At 53.6% G+C, this 19,144-nt stretch overlaps 2 protein-coding genes across 3 annotated transcripts in view; one reads left to right on the top strand and one right to left on the bottom strand.

Moving 5' to 3' along the window:
- chst6 (carbohydrate sulfotransferase 6) overlaps positions 1–6,138 on the top strand; it is a 7,500-nt gene extending 1,362 nt beyond the window's left edge. Inside the window, exon 2 of the mRNA XM_080505401.1 lies at positions 2,121–6,138. Coding sequence (XP_080361527.1) covers positions 2,141–3,358 — 1,218 coding nt within the window. The 5' untranslated portion in view covers positions 2,121–2,140 and the 3' untranslated portion in view covers positions 3,359–6,138. The remainder of the gene's footprint in view (positions 1–2,120) is intronic.
- A 1,173-nt stretch (positions 6,139–7,311) lies between these two features.
- LOC308136085 (alpha-(1,3)-fucosyltransferase 4-like) lies at positions 7,312–14,287 on the bottom strand. 2 transcript variants are annotated; one of them, XR_013936823.1, is made up of 3 exons: positions 12,974–14,287; positions 9,172–9,312; positions 8,791–8,948 (listed from the first exon to the last, which is right to left on the bottom strand). XR_013936823.1 is itself a non-coding variant. In XM_080504299.1 (2 exons), the coding sequence occupies exon 2, from the start codon at positions 8,743–8,745 to the stop codon at positions 7,726–7,728; it is 1,020 nt and encodes a 339-aa protein (XP_080360425.1). In that variant the 5' UTR covers positions 8,746–8,948; positions 9,172–9,264; the 3' UTR covers positions 7,312–7,725. The 2 variants fall into 2 exon arrangements, 1 of the variants encoding a protein (XP_080360425.1); XM_080504299.1 differs by lacking the exon at positions 12,974–14,287 and having other exon boundaries at positions 7,312–8,948; positions 9,172–9,264.
- Between the last annotated feature and the right edge of the window lie 4,857 nt (positions 14,288–19,144).

Below are 19,144 nucleotides of genomic sequence, written 5' to 3'. Positions count from 1 at the left end.
TAAAAACCTCATGAAGTGGTAGCAGCCATGTTGTGTGACGTGTATGAGGACCAGATTAGTATTTTAAGGGTCGAGAAGCGGGTTTTAATCTACTTTATTTCCCTGATCTGCAGCTTGTCTGCTGCAGAACTTTACAGAAGTGATGTGGTTTCAAAAAGAAGCGACTTGAAGGTGATAATATCTCGTTGCATCTGATTGGTCAATGACGTTGAGTTGAGTGGAACCAGGCTGAGGCCACAGATCAACGCATGGACGTGACATGTGGGATGGAACCAGCAACCTCCCTGGAGGACGAGAGGCTCCGCCCACTGGGGGCCGGAGGAAGACTCACATCTGAAAGTGGTGAAACCACGTCTGGTTCTGAGTTCTGGAACTCATTACTGCACTGGAGGACCCACACCCTCATGACGTATGGTGGAGGCAGCAGCAGGGCTGTAGGGCTGCAAGGCTGCTGCTGGGCTGTAGGGCTGCTGCAGGGCTGCTGTAGGGCTGCTGCAGGGCTGCTGCAGGGCTGCTGTAGGGCTGCAGGGCGGCACAGCTTCCTTTGATTTCCACGTTTTGACCAAAAGTTCCAGATTCCAGTTGCAGGTGGTGTTCCCCGTGTTCCCCGTGTTCCCCGGGGCCTCCAGTCCTGAGAACATCAACATGTGTAAATCTCATACTGTGACAACAGGGAGGAGAAGAACCATAAACAGTCCTCAGCCGCCCCCTGCTGGTGGCAGGAAGAACAACACCAGGAGGAACCAGTTCTTTATGGACTTTAACTTCCTGTGTTCTCCTCGTTCCTCTGACGTCTCAACGCGACGTCTCAACATGACGTCTCAACGCGACGTCTCAACGCGACGTCTCAACGCGACGTCTCAACGCGACGTCTCAACGCGACGTCTCAACGCGACGTCTCATCGCGACGTCTCCATTGTCCAGTGAAGACATGATCGTCTTCATGGTCGTTCACCACTTCATCAACACTTTGATGATTCATGCAAGAAAAGTCCTACTTTCATTGTGACGAGGCTTCAAAGCTGCTTTCTGCCTTTATGGTGCTTTCATGTCCGTCTGCAAAGGCTGCAGAAAGGTTGCAGGGCTGCAGTAAGGCTGCAGGGCTGCAGAAAGGCTGCAGGGCTGCAGTAAGGCTGCAGTAAGGTTGCAGGGCTGCAGTAAGGCTGCAGGGCTGCAGTAAGGCTGCAGGGCTGCAGAAAGGCCACCTGGACGTCGTGTCCAGAACAAACTTCGGTCTGCAGCTTGTTGACGCTGAAAATCTGTGATTGTTTCAGGAGTTTATTTATCTTTGACAAAGTGAACTGCAGCTGCACCGTCCTCACACACACACACACACACACACACACACACACACACACACACACACACACACACACACACACACACACACACACACACACACACACACTGTGTGTGTGTGTCAGTGACCGACTTTTATTTTCAGTTCCCACCAGTGGAGGTTTGGTAACTCATGGTAACGTCTCTGTCTCTCTCTCTCTGTCTCTGTCTCTGTCTCTCTCTCTCTCGCTCTCGCTCTCGCTCTCTCTCTCTCTCTTTCTCTCTCTCCTCCAGTCCTCCAGTTGGAGTCACTGGGTTCGTCCTCTCTGAGGTCTGACGTCCCTGCAGGACCAAGTGTTTCATAAAGTCTGTGCTTCTTCCTGACCATGTGCAGGACCAGAGTTAATCCTGGACCTCAGACGGGTTTACGCTCTTTGCTTTGATGGTCTTTGTCTCTTTCATCTGGTGCAGCAGGTGAACACGGACAAAGCTTTGATTTATTAGGAGCAGCATGAAGACTAAATCACACTTAAATGAAAAACCCTCACTTGCAGCTTGTTGGTAAGAAGGTGAATAAAAAAAAAAAAGCTGGTTTCTGGTTCTTGTGGACTTTAGTTCCGGTTCCTTGTGACGTTCTGACGGCGGAACCTTCTGGAAACCCGGCTTCATCTCATATTCACACTTTTTCCACGGTTGTTGCATCATTTCCTCCTTTCCTTCCCGTCGCGCCAGCGGTTTGGGTGGTGTTGCGGGCGGAGCGGCGGTGGCGTCTCCGTCTCCGCCTCCGCCTGCTGCAAGCGCCGTCAGTCAAGCTCCTCCCCCCTGTGTTTGTGTGTCCGCAGGAGGAACCCGGATCCACGCCATGATGCTGCGCTGCAGGGTGAACCTCAGCACCATGGTGCTCCTGGTCGTCCTGCAGGGGGCGACGGTGGTGCTGTTCTGCGGCTGGTACCTGCGGCTCGCCCCCTGCGGTGCCGCCGCCCCCTCCCCCGGCGGCAAGGTCCACGTGGTGCTGCTGTCGTCGTGGCGCTCGGGCTCGTCCTTCCTGGGCCAGGCGTTCAGCCAGCACCCGTCGGTGTTCTACCTGATGGAGCCGGCGTGGCACGTGTGGACGCGGCTGCAGAAGCCCGGCGCCCGCTCGCTGAGGATGGCGGTGCGCGACCTGCTGCGCAGCGTCTTCCAGTGCGACCTGTCGGCGATGGAGGCCTACCTGCCGGACAACCACAACGTGTCCACGCTCTTCATGTGGAGCCACAGCCGGGCGCTGTGCTCGCCGCCGGCCTGCCCGCTGACGCCGCGCGGCCGGCTCAGCAACCAGACGCTGTGCCTGCAGCGCTGCGACGCCCGGGGCCTGCGGGGGGTGCAGGAGGCCTGCGCCACCTACAGCCACGTGGTGCTGAAGGAGGTGCGCTTCTTCGAGCTGGAGTCGCTGTACCCGCTGCTGCGGGACCCCGCCCTCGACGTCCGCATCGTCCACCTGGTCCGGGACCCGCGGGCCGTGATGCGGTCCCGCGAGGCGTCGGCCAAGGCCTTCCTGCGCGACAACGCCATCCTGCTGGAGCAGCGCAGCGTGCCGGCCGGCGAGCTGCAGTACCAGGTGATGCAGGAGATCTGCCGCAGCCACGTGCGCATCAACGAGCGGGCCGTGGCGAAGCCGCCGCCGTTCCTGAAGGGGCGCTACAAAATGATCCGCTACGAGGACCTGGCGCGGAACCCGCTGGAGGAGATCCGGGCCGTGTTCCGCTTCGTGGGCCTGGACCTGACGGAGCCGCTGGGCCGCTGGGTCTACGGGGTCACGCACGGCAAGGGCAAGGGCTCCAGGAAGGAGGCCTTCGACATCACCTCGCGCAACGCCGCCGACGTCTCGCAGGCGTGGCGCACGTCGCTGCCTCACGAGAAGGTGCGGCGGGTGCAGAGGGTGTGCCAGGGCGCCATGGCGCTGCTGGGCTACCGGGCGGTGAGCAGCGAGCAGGAGCAGAAGAGGCTGGACGTGGACCTGCTGGCGCCTCGGGAGCCCTACCAGTTCAGCTGGCTGCCCGCCAACACGCCGCCGCCGCCGCCGCACCCTGGCCAGGACTAGCGGGCGGCGCTAGCCGCTCCAGCGGAGGAACCCGGCCGGGGAGGCTTTGAAGATCAAAGTGAAGTTTCCAGTATAAAGGCTTTGATTTGTTCTCCACTACTGAAGTTTGAGGAAAATGTGAGGAAGCTTCCTTCTTCACCTTCACGACGTTAGAACTCGTCTTAAAATGAGGGCGGAGCTTCTGCTCGACTCGAAACTCGTCATTTCTTCTTTCCGGCTCCTCAGAGCCGTCGTCACTCAGAAACACGATCTGCTCTCGATGATTTGAACTAAAACCTCCCGACGAAGACGCAATAATCATCTGATCAAGACATTTTATTATCATTTTAGCACCGAGTTCATCGATATGATCCGCGAGCAGAAGTTCAAACCGCAGCAGACTGAATGTCGACGTTTTACTAACGACGGAAGAGATGCAGAAATTATTGATTCATAAGTTTGTGTGAATTTGAAGAAATGATTTTAAATACGTGTAGCAGTGGTAAAACAGTAGTTTGATCAAATATCTGTGAATGTTGAACGCGAGTTCGACGGACTTGTTCCTGCTGAAACAATCATTTCAGTGTGGAGTTCCTCACAGCTCCCCCGTGTGGTGCGGACTGGTACTGCAGGTCTGTCTGGCTGAGGTCGTTTCCTCGTTTGGCTTTGATTCATTGTTTTTTCATCCTATTATAATAATATTATTTGTCTTTAAATAACTGATTTCGTCAGGGGAAACACCGATCATCTTTAATCTACATTTATTCACGTCAAATTACAAGACAATGAAAACACTTTGTTTGTTTTAAAATACCTTCTTTGTTGTGACGAGTGCATGAAGGCAGCGCGTCGTTCAACTTTGTGAAGCCAAACTCAATACAGCTCATCCAGAATGTTCTTCCCTCTGTTCTTTTGACTTCAAAGGCAAAAAAACCCATTTTCTTAAATGTTGATGTTGAACATCAACTTTTTTTTAAATTCCATTCCAGAGGCTCGAAAATATCGAGTTACACTTGAAACCTTGACGCCACGGCGACGGCGCTTTCAAGTGAATACGTAGGAACTGTCGTAGTGTTTTTGGGAGTCTGTTTCCATGGCAACGGTGCTCGGAGTCACCGGAAGCGCAAATGTTTGGATCTTGACCTTTCCTGGAACGTTGCTCATGCAGGAAGTCGTTCCGGCGCCGCCGTTGAACTTTAGAACCAATTGGAGGTTTTGCTTACAAAACAAACGACGGCGCCCTCTAGTGGCCAATAAACCCAAAATGCACCGCCACCGAAATTTATGAAAATGACGGAGGTCCTGCTGCCCGTGTCGCGATATTTGTTTTGGTTTTTTTTAAAGTAAAAGAAATGTTTGTTTAGAGTGACGGGAGCCTGTCCCTTTAAGACGCTGTGGCTCCGCCCATCCAGTCTGTAACAACAATGGAGAGAGGAGGTGACGGAGGAGGTGACGGAGGTTTTTTGTGGCTGATGTGAACGTCTTTAGACGCCGTCAGAGCAAATCCTCCGTATTTAGAAGCGGCGGCAGAGTGACGCCGGCTGCAGGAAGCCACGCCCCCGTCGTGTAGCCGCGCCCCCACCGCGTGGCCCAACATGAGACACGCGACATGTTTCTGCAGTTTCCGTGGAAACGGACATCTCTTTCAAAGCGTCGCCGTGGGAACGTGAAACTCGTGCGAAACAAAACTTGGAATGTCGTGTTTCAAGGCCTCGGGGGAATTTAGGATTCTAGAATTTCCTCTGAAGCGTTTCTCCGTGACGGAATGAAGACGTGGCGGAGCTCCGCCTCCTCGTGAGCTCCGCCTCTTCATGAGCTCCACCTCCTCATGAGCTGCGCCTCCTTATGAGCGCCTACTCCTTAAGAGCTCCGCCTCTTCATGAGCTCCGCCTCCTCATGAGCTGCGCCTCCTTATGAGCGCCTACTCCTTAAGAGCTCCGCCTCTTCATGAGCTCCGCCTCCTCATGAGCTGCGCCTCCTTATGAGCGCCTACTCCTTAAGAGCTCCTCCTCCTCATGAGCTCCGCCTCCTTATGTGCTCCTCCTCCTTAAGAGCTCTTCCTTATGAGCTCCTCCGCCTTATGAGCTCCTCCTCCTCATGAACTTCTCCTTATGAGCTCTGCTTCCTTGTTTGCTCCTCCTCCTTAAGAGCTCCTCCTCCTCATGAGCTCCGCCTCCTTTTGAGCTCCTCTTCCTCATGAGCTCCGCCTCCTTATGCGCTCCTCCTCCTTTTGAGCTACTCCTCTTTATGAGCTCCTCCTCCTTCAGAGCTCCTCCTCGTGAGCTCCGCCTCCTCATGAGCTCCTCCTCCTCATGAGCTCCGCCTCCTCTTGAGCTCCTCCTCCTTTTGAGCTCCTCCTCCTTATGAGCTCTGCTTCCTTGTTTGCTCTTCCTCTTTAAGAGCTCCTCCTCCTCATGAACTCCGCCTCCTTTTGAGCTCCTCCTCCTTTTGAGCTCCGCATCCTTAGGAGCTCCGCCTCCTCATGAGCTGCGCCTCTTTAAGAGCTCCTCCTCCTCATGAACTCCTCCTCCTTATGAGCTCCTCCTCCTCATGAGCTCCTCCTCCTCATGAGCTCCTCCTCCTCCGCGGTGTTTCCTCGTTGAGCTGCTTCTTTCAGACTCATGAAGACATTCTGTGTTTCTGTTGTTCCTGAACTGTGAAACTCTGATTTATAAACTGTGACGAGGTTGAACTCAAAAAACGTACATTTTGTGTTTCCGTTTCAAAATAAAAGCCCTGGTTTTAAACTGAAAGTCCCGGCGTGGTCCGTACCTGTTGCCACGCGGTAGGGTTTCACAGCTTTGTCGTTTATTCTTCAGGGAGTTTTACACGACGACGCTGCTCACAGTCACTGGAAGTGCAACTTTTAGAAAACGCTGGACTTCCTCTGTCCAGTGTGACGTCACTGTTCTGACACGTTCACCGTGAGAAGCAGGTTTCACTGAGGACGTCCAGCTGAGTGGCGCCCTCTGCTGGGCGACGGAAAGAATTACCAGAATAAAAGCTGCTCAGACTTGCTTCCTCTGATTTTGAGTTTTACATGTTTTCACATGTTTAATTCTGTTTAGTTTCTCTTTGGCTGCTCAGTGGCTCCGAACTGCTGTCATTGTATTAATTATTATAATAATAATTATTATTATTATTATGATTATTAATAATAATAATAATACATCAAACTTATGTTGTGCTTCTTTTACACTCAGACGCTTCAGTTCTTCTTCCAGCTCGTTCTTCTGATTGAATTTTGCCTTCTTTTATTTCATTCTTGTTTTTTCTTTCATTTTGTAGTAATACTTCAATATGAGGAGGAGAGAGGAGGAGAGAGGAGGAGGAGCAGGGGGCGGGGGAGCAGTAGGAGGAGAGAGGAGGAGGAGCAGTAGGAGGAGAGAGGAGGAGGAGCAGTAGGAGGAGAGAGGAGGAGGGGGAGGGGGAGCAGTAGGAGGAGAGAGGAGGAGGAGCAGTAGTAGGAGGAGAGAGGGGGAGGGGGAGCAGTAGGAGGAGAGAGGAGGGGGCGGGGGAGCAGTAGGAGGAGAGAGGAGGGGGCGGGGGAGGAGGAGCAGTAGGAGGAGAGAGGAGGAGGAGGGAGGGGGAGGGGGAGCAGTAGGAGGAGAGAGGGAGGAGGAGAGAGGAGGAGGAGGAGGAGGAGCAGCAGGGTGAGAACATATTGTTCTGTTATTGAGTTCCGGAGGCCGACCTCACTAAGTTGAGAAAACATTTTCCTTTAATTGATCATCATCATCATCATCATCATCATCATCATCATCATCATCATCATCATCATCATCATCATCATCATCATCATCATCATCATCATCATCATCATCATCATCATCATCATCATCATCATCATCATCATCATCATCATCATCATCATCATCATCATCATCATCATCATCATCATCATCATCATCATCATCACCACCATCACCATCACCATCACCATCACCACCACCACCACCACCACCATCCAGTAAAGTAGCAACAGTAAAGAACAAGTAAAACGACGAAGTACCAACAGTAAAGTACCAAAGAGTCTCTTGAGTGGTAAGACTGTAAATTGGATCGTTACTCCAGTGACTGTCAAAATAAAAGCGGTGACACCCTTTGCCCAACCCCTCTATGTGTGGATGAGTCTACGTGGAGAAAGTAATCAAGTACAAGATGTTTTTACTGCGGTACTCCTGAAGAAGAGCAGTACAGAACCCGTCTCCTGGAACCGTCTGGTCGTCTGACGGTCGTCTGGTCGTCTGGTCGTCTGACAGTCGTCTGGTCGTCTGACGGTCGTCTGGTCGTCTGGTCGTCTGACGGTCGTCTGACGGTCGTCTGGTCGTCTGGTCGTCTGGTCGTCTGACGGTCGTCTGACGGTCGTCTGGTCGTCTGACGGCCGTTCAGGAGAAGTACCAGGCCTCCAGGTTCCGGACCACGTCGGTCCGGCCCCGGCGCAGCCGCACCACCTCGCAGGCGACGCAGTAGTACTCGTCCCACTTGGCGGGCCGGTAGACGCTGTACTTCCTCCTCCAGCCGAGGTGCGTCTCCAGCAGGACGGGGTCGTCCCTCACCTTCAGCAGGTAGCGCGCCAGGTCCCGCACCGTGGGGAAGTCGTCCACGTGGACGAAGGCCTCGGGGGGCAGGTAGCGCTCGTAGTTCTCCCGGGACGGGCCCAGGACCACCGGGATGGTGCCGGCCAGCACGGCGTTCCACAGCTTCTCCGTGATGTAGTCGGTGTGCTGCGCGTTCTCCAGGGCCAGGTAGAACTGGTAGTCCCTCAGCAGCTCCACCACGGCGTCCTTGCCCGGCGGTATGGCCTTGCCCGCGTCCCCGTACAGGTCGACGGGGACGTGGTCCTTGAGGGCGTTGTAGAGGGTCACGCGCTCCAGCTTCTCGCTCCAGTGGCTGACCACCCAGGACAGGCAGCCGCGGCGCCGCGCGGCGGACGCGTCCAGCGGGACGGCGTTGGCGGCCTGGGGGAAGTAGTCCAGCAGGGCGTTGGGGACCAGGTAGCCCGGGGGCAGGAAGATGTCCGAGTCTTCCCGGTAGCTGAAGGTGAGGTTGTAGACGCCCTCGTACTCGGCCAGCCGGGGCGTCATCGTGGGCGACTGGATCTGGAACCAGATCCACTTCTGGCCCGGCGGCCGCGGTTCCCGGGGCAGGGATGCGTCGCCGGCGTTGACCACGTCCAGGTGCCGGAACAGGACTCCGTCGGTCCACCGGAACTCGCCCCGGTCGCCGGTGACCCGGCAGCCGCCGATCTGGAAGCTGGTCCAGCAGTTGGGGGGATCAGCCCCGTCGGAGTGCCAGACCAGGAGCACCGTCTCCTGGTCCTCGGAGACGGACGTCTTGGGGGGTCCAGCCGAGACGCAGAATCCCGGAAGCAGGAGGAGAGTCGCTGCCGCCAAACCCAGAGACATGGTCCTGAAGGCAGCTGGAGCCAGACCAGACCAGGAGGAGCCAGACCAGACCAGACCAGACCAGACCAGGTGGATCCAGACCAGGACCAAGGAGATGTGAGCCTTTCAGGTAGGGACCAGTAGTGCCGATCACCTGCAGCCTCCACGGAACCCCTCTGGGACTGAAGTGATCCGGTCCTCCAGAGTCAGAGCGGCTCAACCTGCTGCAGCCAATCAGAGCGCAGAACCAACCTTTAACAATCAAACACCTGCACAAAGAATGTTTTTTTGGGGGGGAAGAAAATTTCAACATATATTGTGTCAGTCATGTGTGTGTTCCATCATTAGTCTCACACACACACACACACACACACACACACACACACACATATAAGTAGTCCTATAAGCAGAGAAACCAGCTGGACGGTTCCCAGGTGGGAACTCAACCTGTCAAAAAGCCGTTTCCTTCACTTCACACACTGGAATGTTGGCCGGCGGTGGCGGTGCGGCGGCGGCGGCGGCATCATGCGCCCCGCAGCCTCGGGAAGTGGCGTCGTCACGAACACGTGTTCAGTTCCAGAACGATTACTGGAAAGAAAGAAAAAACACTTCGTTTCCTCAACGTCAAACAAAAAACAGTCAAACGTCTTTTAAATTTCACCTTTTGAACATAAAAGCAGTCAGAGGAGGGACGGAAGAGAAGAAGGAGAAGAAGCGATAGAATGAATAGACAAAACATTCAGACCTCAAGTAAAAACAGTACAAACGACCAGGTGGAGTAGAAACGAGGATCTGAACGTTTGCGCCCCCTGCTGGTGACTCGTTGTAATGCAGGTTTATTTTATTCCTCGTTTTGTGTCACTTTGCGTTTGTTCTGATCTTTATTTTTCTTTCTGTTGCTTTGAATTTGAGCTTTTCTGTCCTGATTGCGTTTCGTTTTTTCAAAACTTCTTTCCTCGTCGTGTCGTTTTGTTCTATTTGGCAATGTTTTATTTTTGTCTCGTTCACGTGTGTTCGAGGACTTTTTTGTCTGTTTTTCCGAAGTGTAAAAATCAACTTCAAGGTTTGACTGAATGTGATTTGCAGCTTTGTCGTTTATTTATCAGACGGCGTCCTTCATGACACACGGGTTGAGTTGCAGCCGCAGGTGTCACTGAGGACGTCCAGCTGAGTGGCGCCCTCTGCTGGGCGACGGAAAGAATTACCAGAATAAAAACTGCTCAGATTTGCTTCCTCTGATTTTGAGTTTTACATGTTTTCACATGTTTAATTCTGTTTAGTTTCTCTTTGGCTGCTCAGTGGCTCCGAACTGCTGTTTTTAATTGTTCCTGTCTCTTTAAGAGGCGTCGCACAATTATTATTACAATCCTGGGAAAACGCTGTTTTTTAAAATTTATTCTTCCTCTGCTGCACAAAGTTTGACGGCCTACTAGTCCCGCACCGTTTGGAGTACGTACACAATGATATATTAAAACGTGCGCAATTATTGGGAATCGTGTGCATCCATTCACATTATGGACATCGCAAACGGTTTCCGAACAGCACGTAAAAAATGGCGAAGAATTTCCCATCCGCTTTACATGGGAGCCGTGAAAAAACGTGGAAAAAAATCACACTTTTTCCACGCCACATCACGTCGCCAAATTTTGAGCTAGACACTCCATCTTACTCTTAACATGTTGCCACACTTGTCCTCTATTCAGATCTCTCCTCGGATTTTTCTAAAGTTTTACCAATTTTAAACTGTGAGCCTTCAAATGTCATCAAGTTTTCCCTCCTTTTTCCAGTTTTGTATGGGTGTGTATTGGAAAAGTTAGAGGGGGAGATTTCGGTTAGCGTGAGAGAGACTGCCGTTTTACAAAAAAAAAAACTTTTTATCTGGTCGCCACGGCCACATTTCTTCGTCTTTCTCAACATATTATACATCAAAATGTAGCTACAGGCCGTGTGCTTCTCACGAGGGGACACTTTTGTCTCAGAGAGACACGGTTCTCCCTCCAGGGGACTTAATTGATAGGGAGCGCAGGATTTTCTGTAACCCGCTCCTATGTATTTTGGGGAGACGTTTTCTCCCCAAATCCCCAAAGTTCAGCCATTTGTTTCAAGTCCTCACGGGGAGACGGAACATCGTGAGGACACGAAAACCACACCGTACGTCCTTCAACTTCTCCCGACGCCCACGGTGAAGGAATTTTTCACCCAAGTGTCACGGTTCTCCAACTATAAGCAGTTGTTCGGGACCTGCGTTTCTTCTTTTTTGCTCATGTGGGTGACTCAGCAAACTCCATTTCACACAAGCTGCACCTAATCAGGATGACATCACAGACTCAAGCAGCAAATCTGCCTGGCAACACACACGGCTCCTCTGATTGGCTGGACCAGTAACATGATTGTTGACTACACAGTGCTATCTTAGGCAGCATACTTTTCAAGGCATTTTTGTTAGCATGCCAATTAGCATGCTACAAAGTTTGTTCAATTGAGCTGAAATTTGGAGGGTGGCCTCAAGGGGGCGCTGCGATCACGGCGCACTGGCTAATTAGCCGCCGCGCTAAGCTAATTGGCTTAGCATCTCAGAATGTCATAAAACTCCAGATTCCAGGTCAGCCACACCTGGTAGGTATCCTCTGTGCTTTTCGGGCCAATCGCAGGTGCTAGCATCGCATGCTAACAAGTTTGTTCAAATGGCCTGAAATTTGGAGGATGGCCTCCTGGTGGCGTTGCGATCGAGAATCACTAGCTAATGACATGGTTTCCACGTACTTAAATCGCAGGCGTTGGCTAACAACTTAGTTCAAATGAGCTGAAATTTGGAGGGTGGCCTCGTGGTGGCACTGCGGTAGAGAATCACTAGCTAATGACATAGTTTCGATGTACTTTTGACCCCGCCACAGCCTCGCTCGGCAGCAGGGGGCGGCAGGTGGCAGGCACAATAAAATTGCCGCAAGAATTTTCTAGTTGTATTTATTATTATTATTATTATTATTATTATTATTATTATTATTATTATTATTAATAATAATGTTACTAATAATATTAATACATCAACTTATGTTGTGCTGTTTTTACACTCAGATGCTTCAGTTCTTCTGATTTAGTTTTGCATTTTTTCATTTCATTCTTGTTTTTCCTTTCAATTTGTAGTAATACTGCAATATGAGGAGGAGGGAGAGGAGGAGGAGGAGGAGGAGGAGGAGGAGGAGCAGCAGGGTGAGAACATATTGTTCTGTTATTGAGTTCCGGAGGCCGACCTCTTTGTTATGAAATCACTAAGTTGAGAAAACATTTTCCTTTAATTGATCATCATCATCATCATCATCATCATCATCAATCATCATCATCATCATCATCATCATCATCATCATCATCACCATCATCATCATCATCACCCAGTAAAGTAGCAACAGTAAAGAACAAGTAAAACGACGAAGTACCAACAGTAAAGTACCAAAGAGTCTCTCGAGTGGTAAGACTGTAAATTGGATCGTTACTCCAGTGACTGTCAAAATAAAAGCGGTGACACCCTTTGCCCAACCCCTCTATGTGTGGATGAGTCTGGTCGTCTGACGGTCGTCTGACAGTCGTCTGGTCGTCAGACGGTCGTCTGGTCGTCAGACGGTTGTCTGGTCGTCTGACAGTCGTCTGACGGTCGTCTGACAGTCGTCTGGTCGTCAGACGGTCGTCTGACTGTCGTCTGACAGTCGTCTGGTCGTCTGACGGTCGTCTGGTCGTCTGACGGTCGTCTGACGGTCGTCTGGTCGTCTGACGGTCGTCTGACGGTCGTCTGGTCGTCTTACGGTCGTCTGACGGTCGTCTGACAGTCGTCTGGTCGTCTGACGGTCGTCTGACGGTCGTCTGGTCGTCTTACGGTCGTCTGGTCGTCTGACGGTCGTCTGGTCGTCTTACGGTCGTCTGACGGTCGTCTGACAGTCGTCTGGTCGTCTGACGGTCGTCTGACAGTCGTCTGGTCGTCAGACGGTCGTCTGGTCGTCTGACGGTCGTCTGACGGTCGTCTGGTCGTCTGGTCGTCTGGTCGTCTGACGGTCGTCTGACGGTCGTCTGGTCGTCTGACGGCCGTTCAGGAGAAGTACCAGGCCTCCAGGTTCCGGACCACGTCGGTCCGGCCCCGGCGCAGCCGCACCACCTCGCAGGCGACGCAGTAGTACTCGTCCCACTTGGCGGGCCGGTAGACGCTGTACTTCCTCCTCCAGCCGAGGTGCGTCTCCAGCAGGACGGGGTCGTCCCTCACCTTCAGCAGGTAGCGCGCCAGGTCCCGCACCGTGGGGAAGTCGTCCACGTGGACGAAGGCCTCGGGGGGCAGGTAGCGCTCGTAGTTCTCCCGGGACGGGCCCAGGACCACCGGGATGGTGCCGGCCAGCACGGCGTTCCACAGCTTCTCCGTGATGTAGTCGGTGTGCTGCGCGTTCTCCAGGGCCAGGTAGAACTGGTAGTCCCTCAGCAGCTCCACCACGGCGTCCTTGCCCGGCGGTATGGCCTTGCCCGCGTCCCCGTACAGGTCGACGGGGACGTGGTCCTTGAGGGCGTTGTAGATGGTCACGCGCTCCAGCTTCTCGCTCCAGTGGCTGACCACCCAGGACAGGAAGCCGCGGCGCCGCGCGGCGGACGCGTCCAGCGGGACGGCGTTGGCGGCCCGGGGGAAGTAGTCCAGCAGGGCGTTGGGGACCAGGTAGCCCGGGGGCAGGAAGATGTCCGAGTCTTCCCGGTAGCTGAAGGTGAGGTTGTAGACGCCCTCGTACTCGGCCAGCCGGGGCGTCGCCGTGGGCGACTGGATCTGGAACCAGATCCACTTCTGGCCCGGCGGACGCGGTTCCCGGGGCAGGGACCCGTTGTCATTGGTGACCACGTCCAGGTGCCGGAACAGGACTCCGTCGGCCCGCCGGAACTCGCCCCGGTCGCCGGTGACCCGGCAGCCACCGATCCGGAAGCTGGTCCAGCAGTTGGGGGGATCAGGCCCATAGTAGTACCAGACCAGGAGCACCGTCTCCTTGTCCTCGGAGACGGACGTCTTGGGGGGTCCAGCCGAGACGCAGAATCCCGGAAGCAGGAGGAGAGTCGCTGCCGCCAAACCCAGAGACATGGTCCTGAAGGCAGCTGGAGCCAGACCAGACCAGGAGGAGTCAGACCAGACCAGGAGGAGCCAGACCAGAGTCACACCAGGTGGATCCAGACCAGAGTCAAACCTGCACCAGGTGGATCCAGACCAGAGTCAAACCTGCACCAGGTGGATCCAGACCAGAGTCACACCAGGTAGATCCAGACCAGAGTCACACCAGGTAGATCCAGACCAGAGTCAAACCAGGTGGATCCAGACCAGAGTCAAACCAGGTGGATCCAGATCAGACCAGAGTCACACCAGGTAGAGCCAGACCAGAGTCACACCAGGTGGATCCAGACCAGAGTCCCACCAGGTAGATCCAGACCAGAGTCCCACCAGGTAGATCCAGACCAGAGTCCCACCAGGTAGATCCAGACCAGAGTCACACCAAGTGGATCCAGACCAGAGTCAAACCAGGTGGATCCAGACCAGACCAGAGTCACACCAGGTAGATCCAGACCAGGACCAGAGTCACACCAGGTAGATCCAGACCAGGACCAGAGTCCCACCAGGTAGATCCAGACCAGAGTCACACCAGGTAGATCCAGACCAGGACCAGAGTCCCACCAGGTAGATCCAGACCAGAGTCACACCAGGTAGATCCAGACCAGACCAGAGTCACACCAGGTAGATCCAGACCAGGACCAGAGTCACACCAGGTAGATCCAGACCAGGACCAGAGTCCCACCAGGTAGATCCAGACCAGAGTCACACCAGGTAGATCCAGACCAGGACCAGAGTCCCACCAGGTAGATCCAGACCAGAGTCACACCAGGTAGATCCAGACCAGGACCAGAGTCACACCAGGTAGATCCAGACCAGGACCAGAGTCCCACCAGGTAGATCCAGACCAGAGTCACACCAGGTAGATCCAGACCAGGACCAGAGTCCCACCAGGTAGATCCAGACCAGAGTCACACCAGGTAGATCCAGACCAGGACCAGAGTCACACCAGGTAGATCCAGACCAGGACCAAGGCGATGTGAGCCTCAGGTGTGACCCGCAGTGCCGATCACCTGCAAAGTGATCCGGTCCTCCAGGGTTAGAGCTGCTCAACCTGCTGCAGCCAATCAGAGCGCAGAACCACCTGCTGCAGCCAATCAGAGCGCAGAACCAACCTTTAACAATCAAACACCTGCAGAAAGAATGTTTTTTATGGGGGGAAGAAAATGTCAACATATATTATGTGTCAGTCATGTGTGTGTTCCATCATTAGTCACACACACACACACACACACACACACACACACACACACACACACACACACACACACACACACACACACACACACACACACACACACACACACACAGAGAGAGAGAACAATGAACATGTCAACATTCCACTGAAGGAACAGGAACCTTCTTTTGAGCAGAGAAACCAGCTGGACGGTTCCCAGGTCGGAACTCAACCTGTCAAAAAGCTGTTTTGTTCATTTCACACACTGGAATGTTGGCCGGCGGCGGCGGTGCAGCAGGGTGGCGGCGCAGCAGGGCGGCGGCGTCACCATGCGCCCCGCGGCCTCGGGAAGTCTGTTCAGTTCCAGAACGATTACTTGAAAGAAAGAAAAAACACTTCGTTTCCTCAACGTCAAACAAAAAACAGCGGCCGTTTCAAAATGAAGACAAAAAAACAGTCAAACGTCTTTTAAATTTCACCTTTTGAACATAAAAGCAGTCAGAGGAGGGACGGAAGAGAAGAAGGAGAAGAAGAAGAAGAAGTGATAGAATGAAGAGACTGTGGCGGTTGCTAGGAGCCAGGCCTCTCACCCAGAGAACTATGGGTAAATGGGCGGGGTTTGGGTGCTGGAGTGTCCCGTGCATCGGGGGGGAACTTTTGCGCCGTGACCCCGGTCAGACGTCGGTCCATTTTCCTCCAGCGGTTCTTCGGCTCCGGGCCCACGTTCGCCACGGTTTTCCACGGCCGTTTGTTCCGGTGGAGCTCAATGTGGCGGTTGCTAGGAGCCAGGCCTCTCACCCAGAGGACTATGGGTAAAGGGGTGGGGTTTGGGTTCTCCCGCGCCGCTGCTTTTGGTGGGCTGTTCCAGTCCACTTCTGCGTTGGGCGAAATAAAGACGTGTTCCAAGACTCAGCTCTGCCTCGTCCTTCGTCCTGCCACGCTGGTGACCCCGTTGTGGACATGTCCGAGGGAGCAGAAGACTGCCACGTCGATTCGTCCTCGTGTCCTCGGAGCCGCGCCGGACGGAGGTTTTCGCCGCGGCTCCGAGGCTTCCCGACATCGTGGTTCGTGCATGTCGAGGCGCTCATCCGACTGCGCGGAATCACGGAGGACGAGCCGAGGTACTACTAGACCGTTGACAGCTGAGGCTCCTCCCTCCAGCTGAGGCTCCTCCCTCCAGCTGAGGCTCCTCCCTCCAACTGAACCTCCTCCCTCCAGGTGAGGCTCCTCCCTCCAGCTGAGCCTCCTCCCTCCAGCTGAGGCTCCTCCCTCCAGGTGAGCCTCCTCCCTCCAGCTGAGGCTCCTCCCTCCAGCTGAGGCTCCTCCCTCCAACTGAGGCTCCTCCCTCCAGGTGAGCCTCCTCCCTCCAGCTGAGCCTCCTCCCTCCAGCTGAGGCTCCTCCCTCCAGGTGAGGCTCCTCCCTCCAGCTGAGCCTCCTCCCTCCAGCTGAGGCTCCTCCCTCCAGCTGAGCCTCCTCCCTCCAGGTGAGGCTCCTCCCTCCAGCTGAGGCTCCTCCCTCCAGGTGAGCCTCCTCCCTCCAGCTGAGCCTCCTCCCTCCAGCTGAGCCTCCTCCCTCCAACTGAACCTCCTCCCTCCAGCTGAGGCTCCTCCCTCCAGCTGAGGCTCCTCCCTCCAACTGAACCTCCTCCCTCCAGCTGAGCCTCCTCCCTCCAGCTGAGGCTCCTCCCTCCAGCTGAGCCTCCTCCCTCCAGCTGAGGCTCCTCCCTCCAACTGAACCTCCTCCCTCCAGGTGAGCCTCCTCCCTCCAGCTGAGGCTCCTCCCTCCAACTGAACCTCCTCCCTCCAGCTGAACCTCCTCCCTCCAGCTGAACCTCCTCCCTCCAGGTGAGCCTCCTCCCTCCAGCTGAGCCTCCTCCCTCCAGCTGAGGCTCCTCCCTCCAACTGAACCTCCTCCCTCCAGCTGAACCTCCTCCCTCCAGGTGAGGCGCCTCCCTCCAGCTGAGCCTCCTCCCTCCAGGTGAGGCGCCTCCCTCCAGCTGAGGCTCCTCCCTCCAGGTGAGGCGCCTCCCTCCAGCTGAGCCTCCTCCCTCCAGCTGAGGCTCCTCCCTCCAACTGAACCTCCTCCCTCCAGGTGAGCCTCCTCCCTCCAGCTGAGCCTCCTCCCTCCAGCTGAGCCTCCTCCCTCCAGATGAGGCTCCTCCCTCCAGCTGAGGCTCCTCCCTCCAGGTGAGCCTCCTCCCTCCAGGTGAGCCTCCTCCCTCCAGCTGAGGCTCCTCCCTCCAGCTGAGCCTCCTCCCTCCAGATGAGGCTCCTCCCTCCAGCTGAGGCTCCTCCCTCCAGGTGAGCCTCCTCCCTCCAGCTGAGGCTCCTCCCTCCAGGTGAGGCTCCTCCCTCCAGCTGAGCCTCCTCCCTCCAGGTGAACCTCCTCCCTCCAGGTGAGGCTCCTCCCTCCAGGTGAGGCTCCTCCCTCCAACTGAACCTCCTCCCTCCAGGTGAACCTCCTCCCTCCAGGTGAGGCTCCTCCCTCCAGCTGAGCCTCCTCCCTCCAGCTGAGGCTCCTCCCTCCAGGTGAGGCGCATTTCATTGCGACCACGGGCCCGTCGGTTTTTGCGTGCGCACGTCGTTTAGACGCGGACAAGCTAGCTATAGCTAAAGAGGAGTTGGCCAATAAGCAGCGTTTGGGCATCGTGCCTAATTTATTTGTCGTTTATTGTTTTTAAATTACCTTTGTGAAGTCAAACCGCTGTTTTCCTACTTTTCAAGGGGCCTGTAACGTTTATTCATTTAAAACCAAGATTTATGCACAAAGCTTTATTGCTTCCTCTAATTTATGTAAACGTAGGTTTTTATAAACTGTAAAGAAATGAAATCGACTTAATTCTTTTTGTGCATTTTTGTGAAAATTGATTCAAAGCTGCTAAAATGTCAATAAATGACTTTATTTCAAACTACAATATTATAATTCAGTGCGTTTTACGCGCCAGTGTTGTCCGGCTCGGTCCGGTGGGTTCTGGAGGTTCTGGAGGTTCTGGAGGTTCTGGGTCTGTTCAAGAGTCGCAGTGATCTTCACCCAGCAGGGGGCGCTCACGGACCATTTAATAAAGAACTATTGTCTCCATTCGCTTCTAATCAAATGACATTATTGGATTATTCCTAATTCCATTTTTCACACGGAAACACTAAATCAAAGAATATTAAATTGATGGAATATAAATAGTTTGTTATTCTCAACGAAACCAGCAGATTCATGAATCAACAATCTGTTTAACTTATTATGTGTTGAAGAGTTTTATCTTTAGTTTGAAAACATACAAACATTGAAGCACATGCCACTGTTCTTCCTCTCCCACACTTGTGTAACTTGTGGTGTTGTACTTCATTGTTACACATCTGTACTTAAGAGTAATTTCGTGCTTATTCAATTTTCTTTTGTTTTTCTTTTTTTAATATATTTATATATATACTTGTCTATACACCCGTTTAATTACTATTGTCATTATTATTATTTAGTCATTGTTGTGGTGACTTTTATTTTCTAAAATCATTATTGCTACTACTTATCCTATTCATGTTGAATTAAATTAAATTATTATTATTTAATTTTTTCCTCTTTTCTCTTGTCGTTTACTTTTTACTTTACATTCGCAGTATTTCATCATTATATTGCTGTCAGCGACTGTGTTCTATTGTTCTTGCTGTTTTTATTGTTTAAAAAAAAAAAAAGGATATGATATGTACAATATATTATGTGTACACTGTTGTAAAAAAGATTTAAAAAATTTTTAAATCAGCATCACATTCCCACAGGTTCTCCACAGGTTCTCCACAAGTTCCCCACGGGTTCCCCACAGGTTCTCCACAAGTTCTCCACAGGTTCTCCACGGGTTCTCCAAAGATTCCTCGTGTTTCCGGTGATCAAGCGGAAGCAGCACAATTCCTCTGCAGGTGGACTGCGACAGGCGGGAGGACGCTCCATTCCGCTTTGCCGCTCCGCCGCTCCGCCGCTCCGCCGGTCCGCCGCTCCGCCGCTCCATTCCGCCTGGGCGCTCTGCCGCCTTGCCGCTCCGCCGCTCCATTCCGCCTTGCGCTCCGCCGCTTTGGCGCTCCGCCGCTCCATTCCGCCTGGGCGCTCTGCCGCTTTGCCGCTCCGCTGCTCCATTCCG

This window comes from Blennius ocellaris, assembly GCF_963422515.1.
Source record: "Blennius ocellaris genome assembly, chromosome: 11".
NCBI classification, from domain to species: Eukaryota; Metazoa; Chordata; class Actinopteri; order Blenniiformes; family Blenniidae; genus Blennius; species Blennius ocellaris.
Note: the sequence above shows the minus strand (reverse complement) of the source record. Positions and strands in the feature narration are given on the sequence as shown.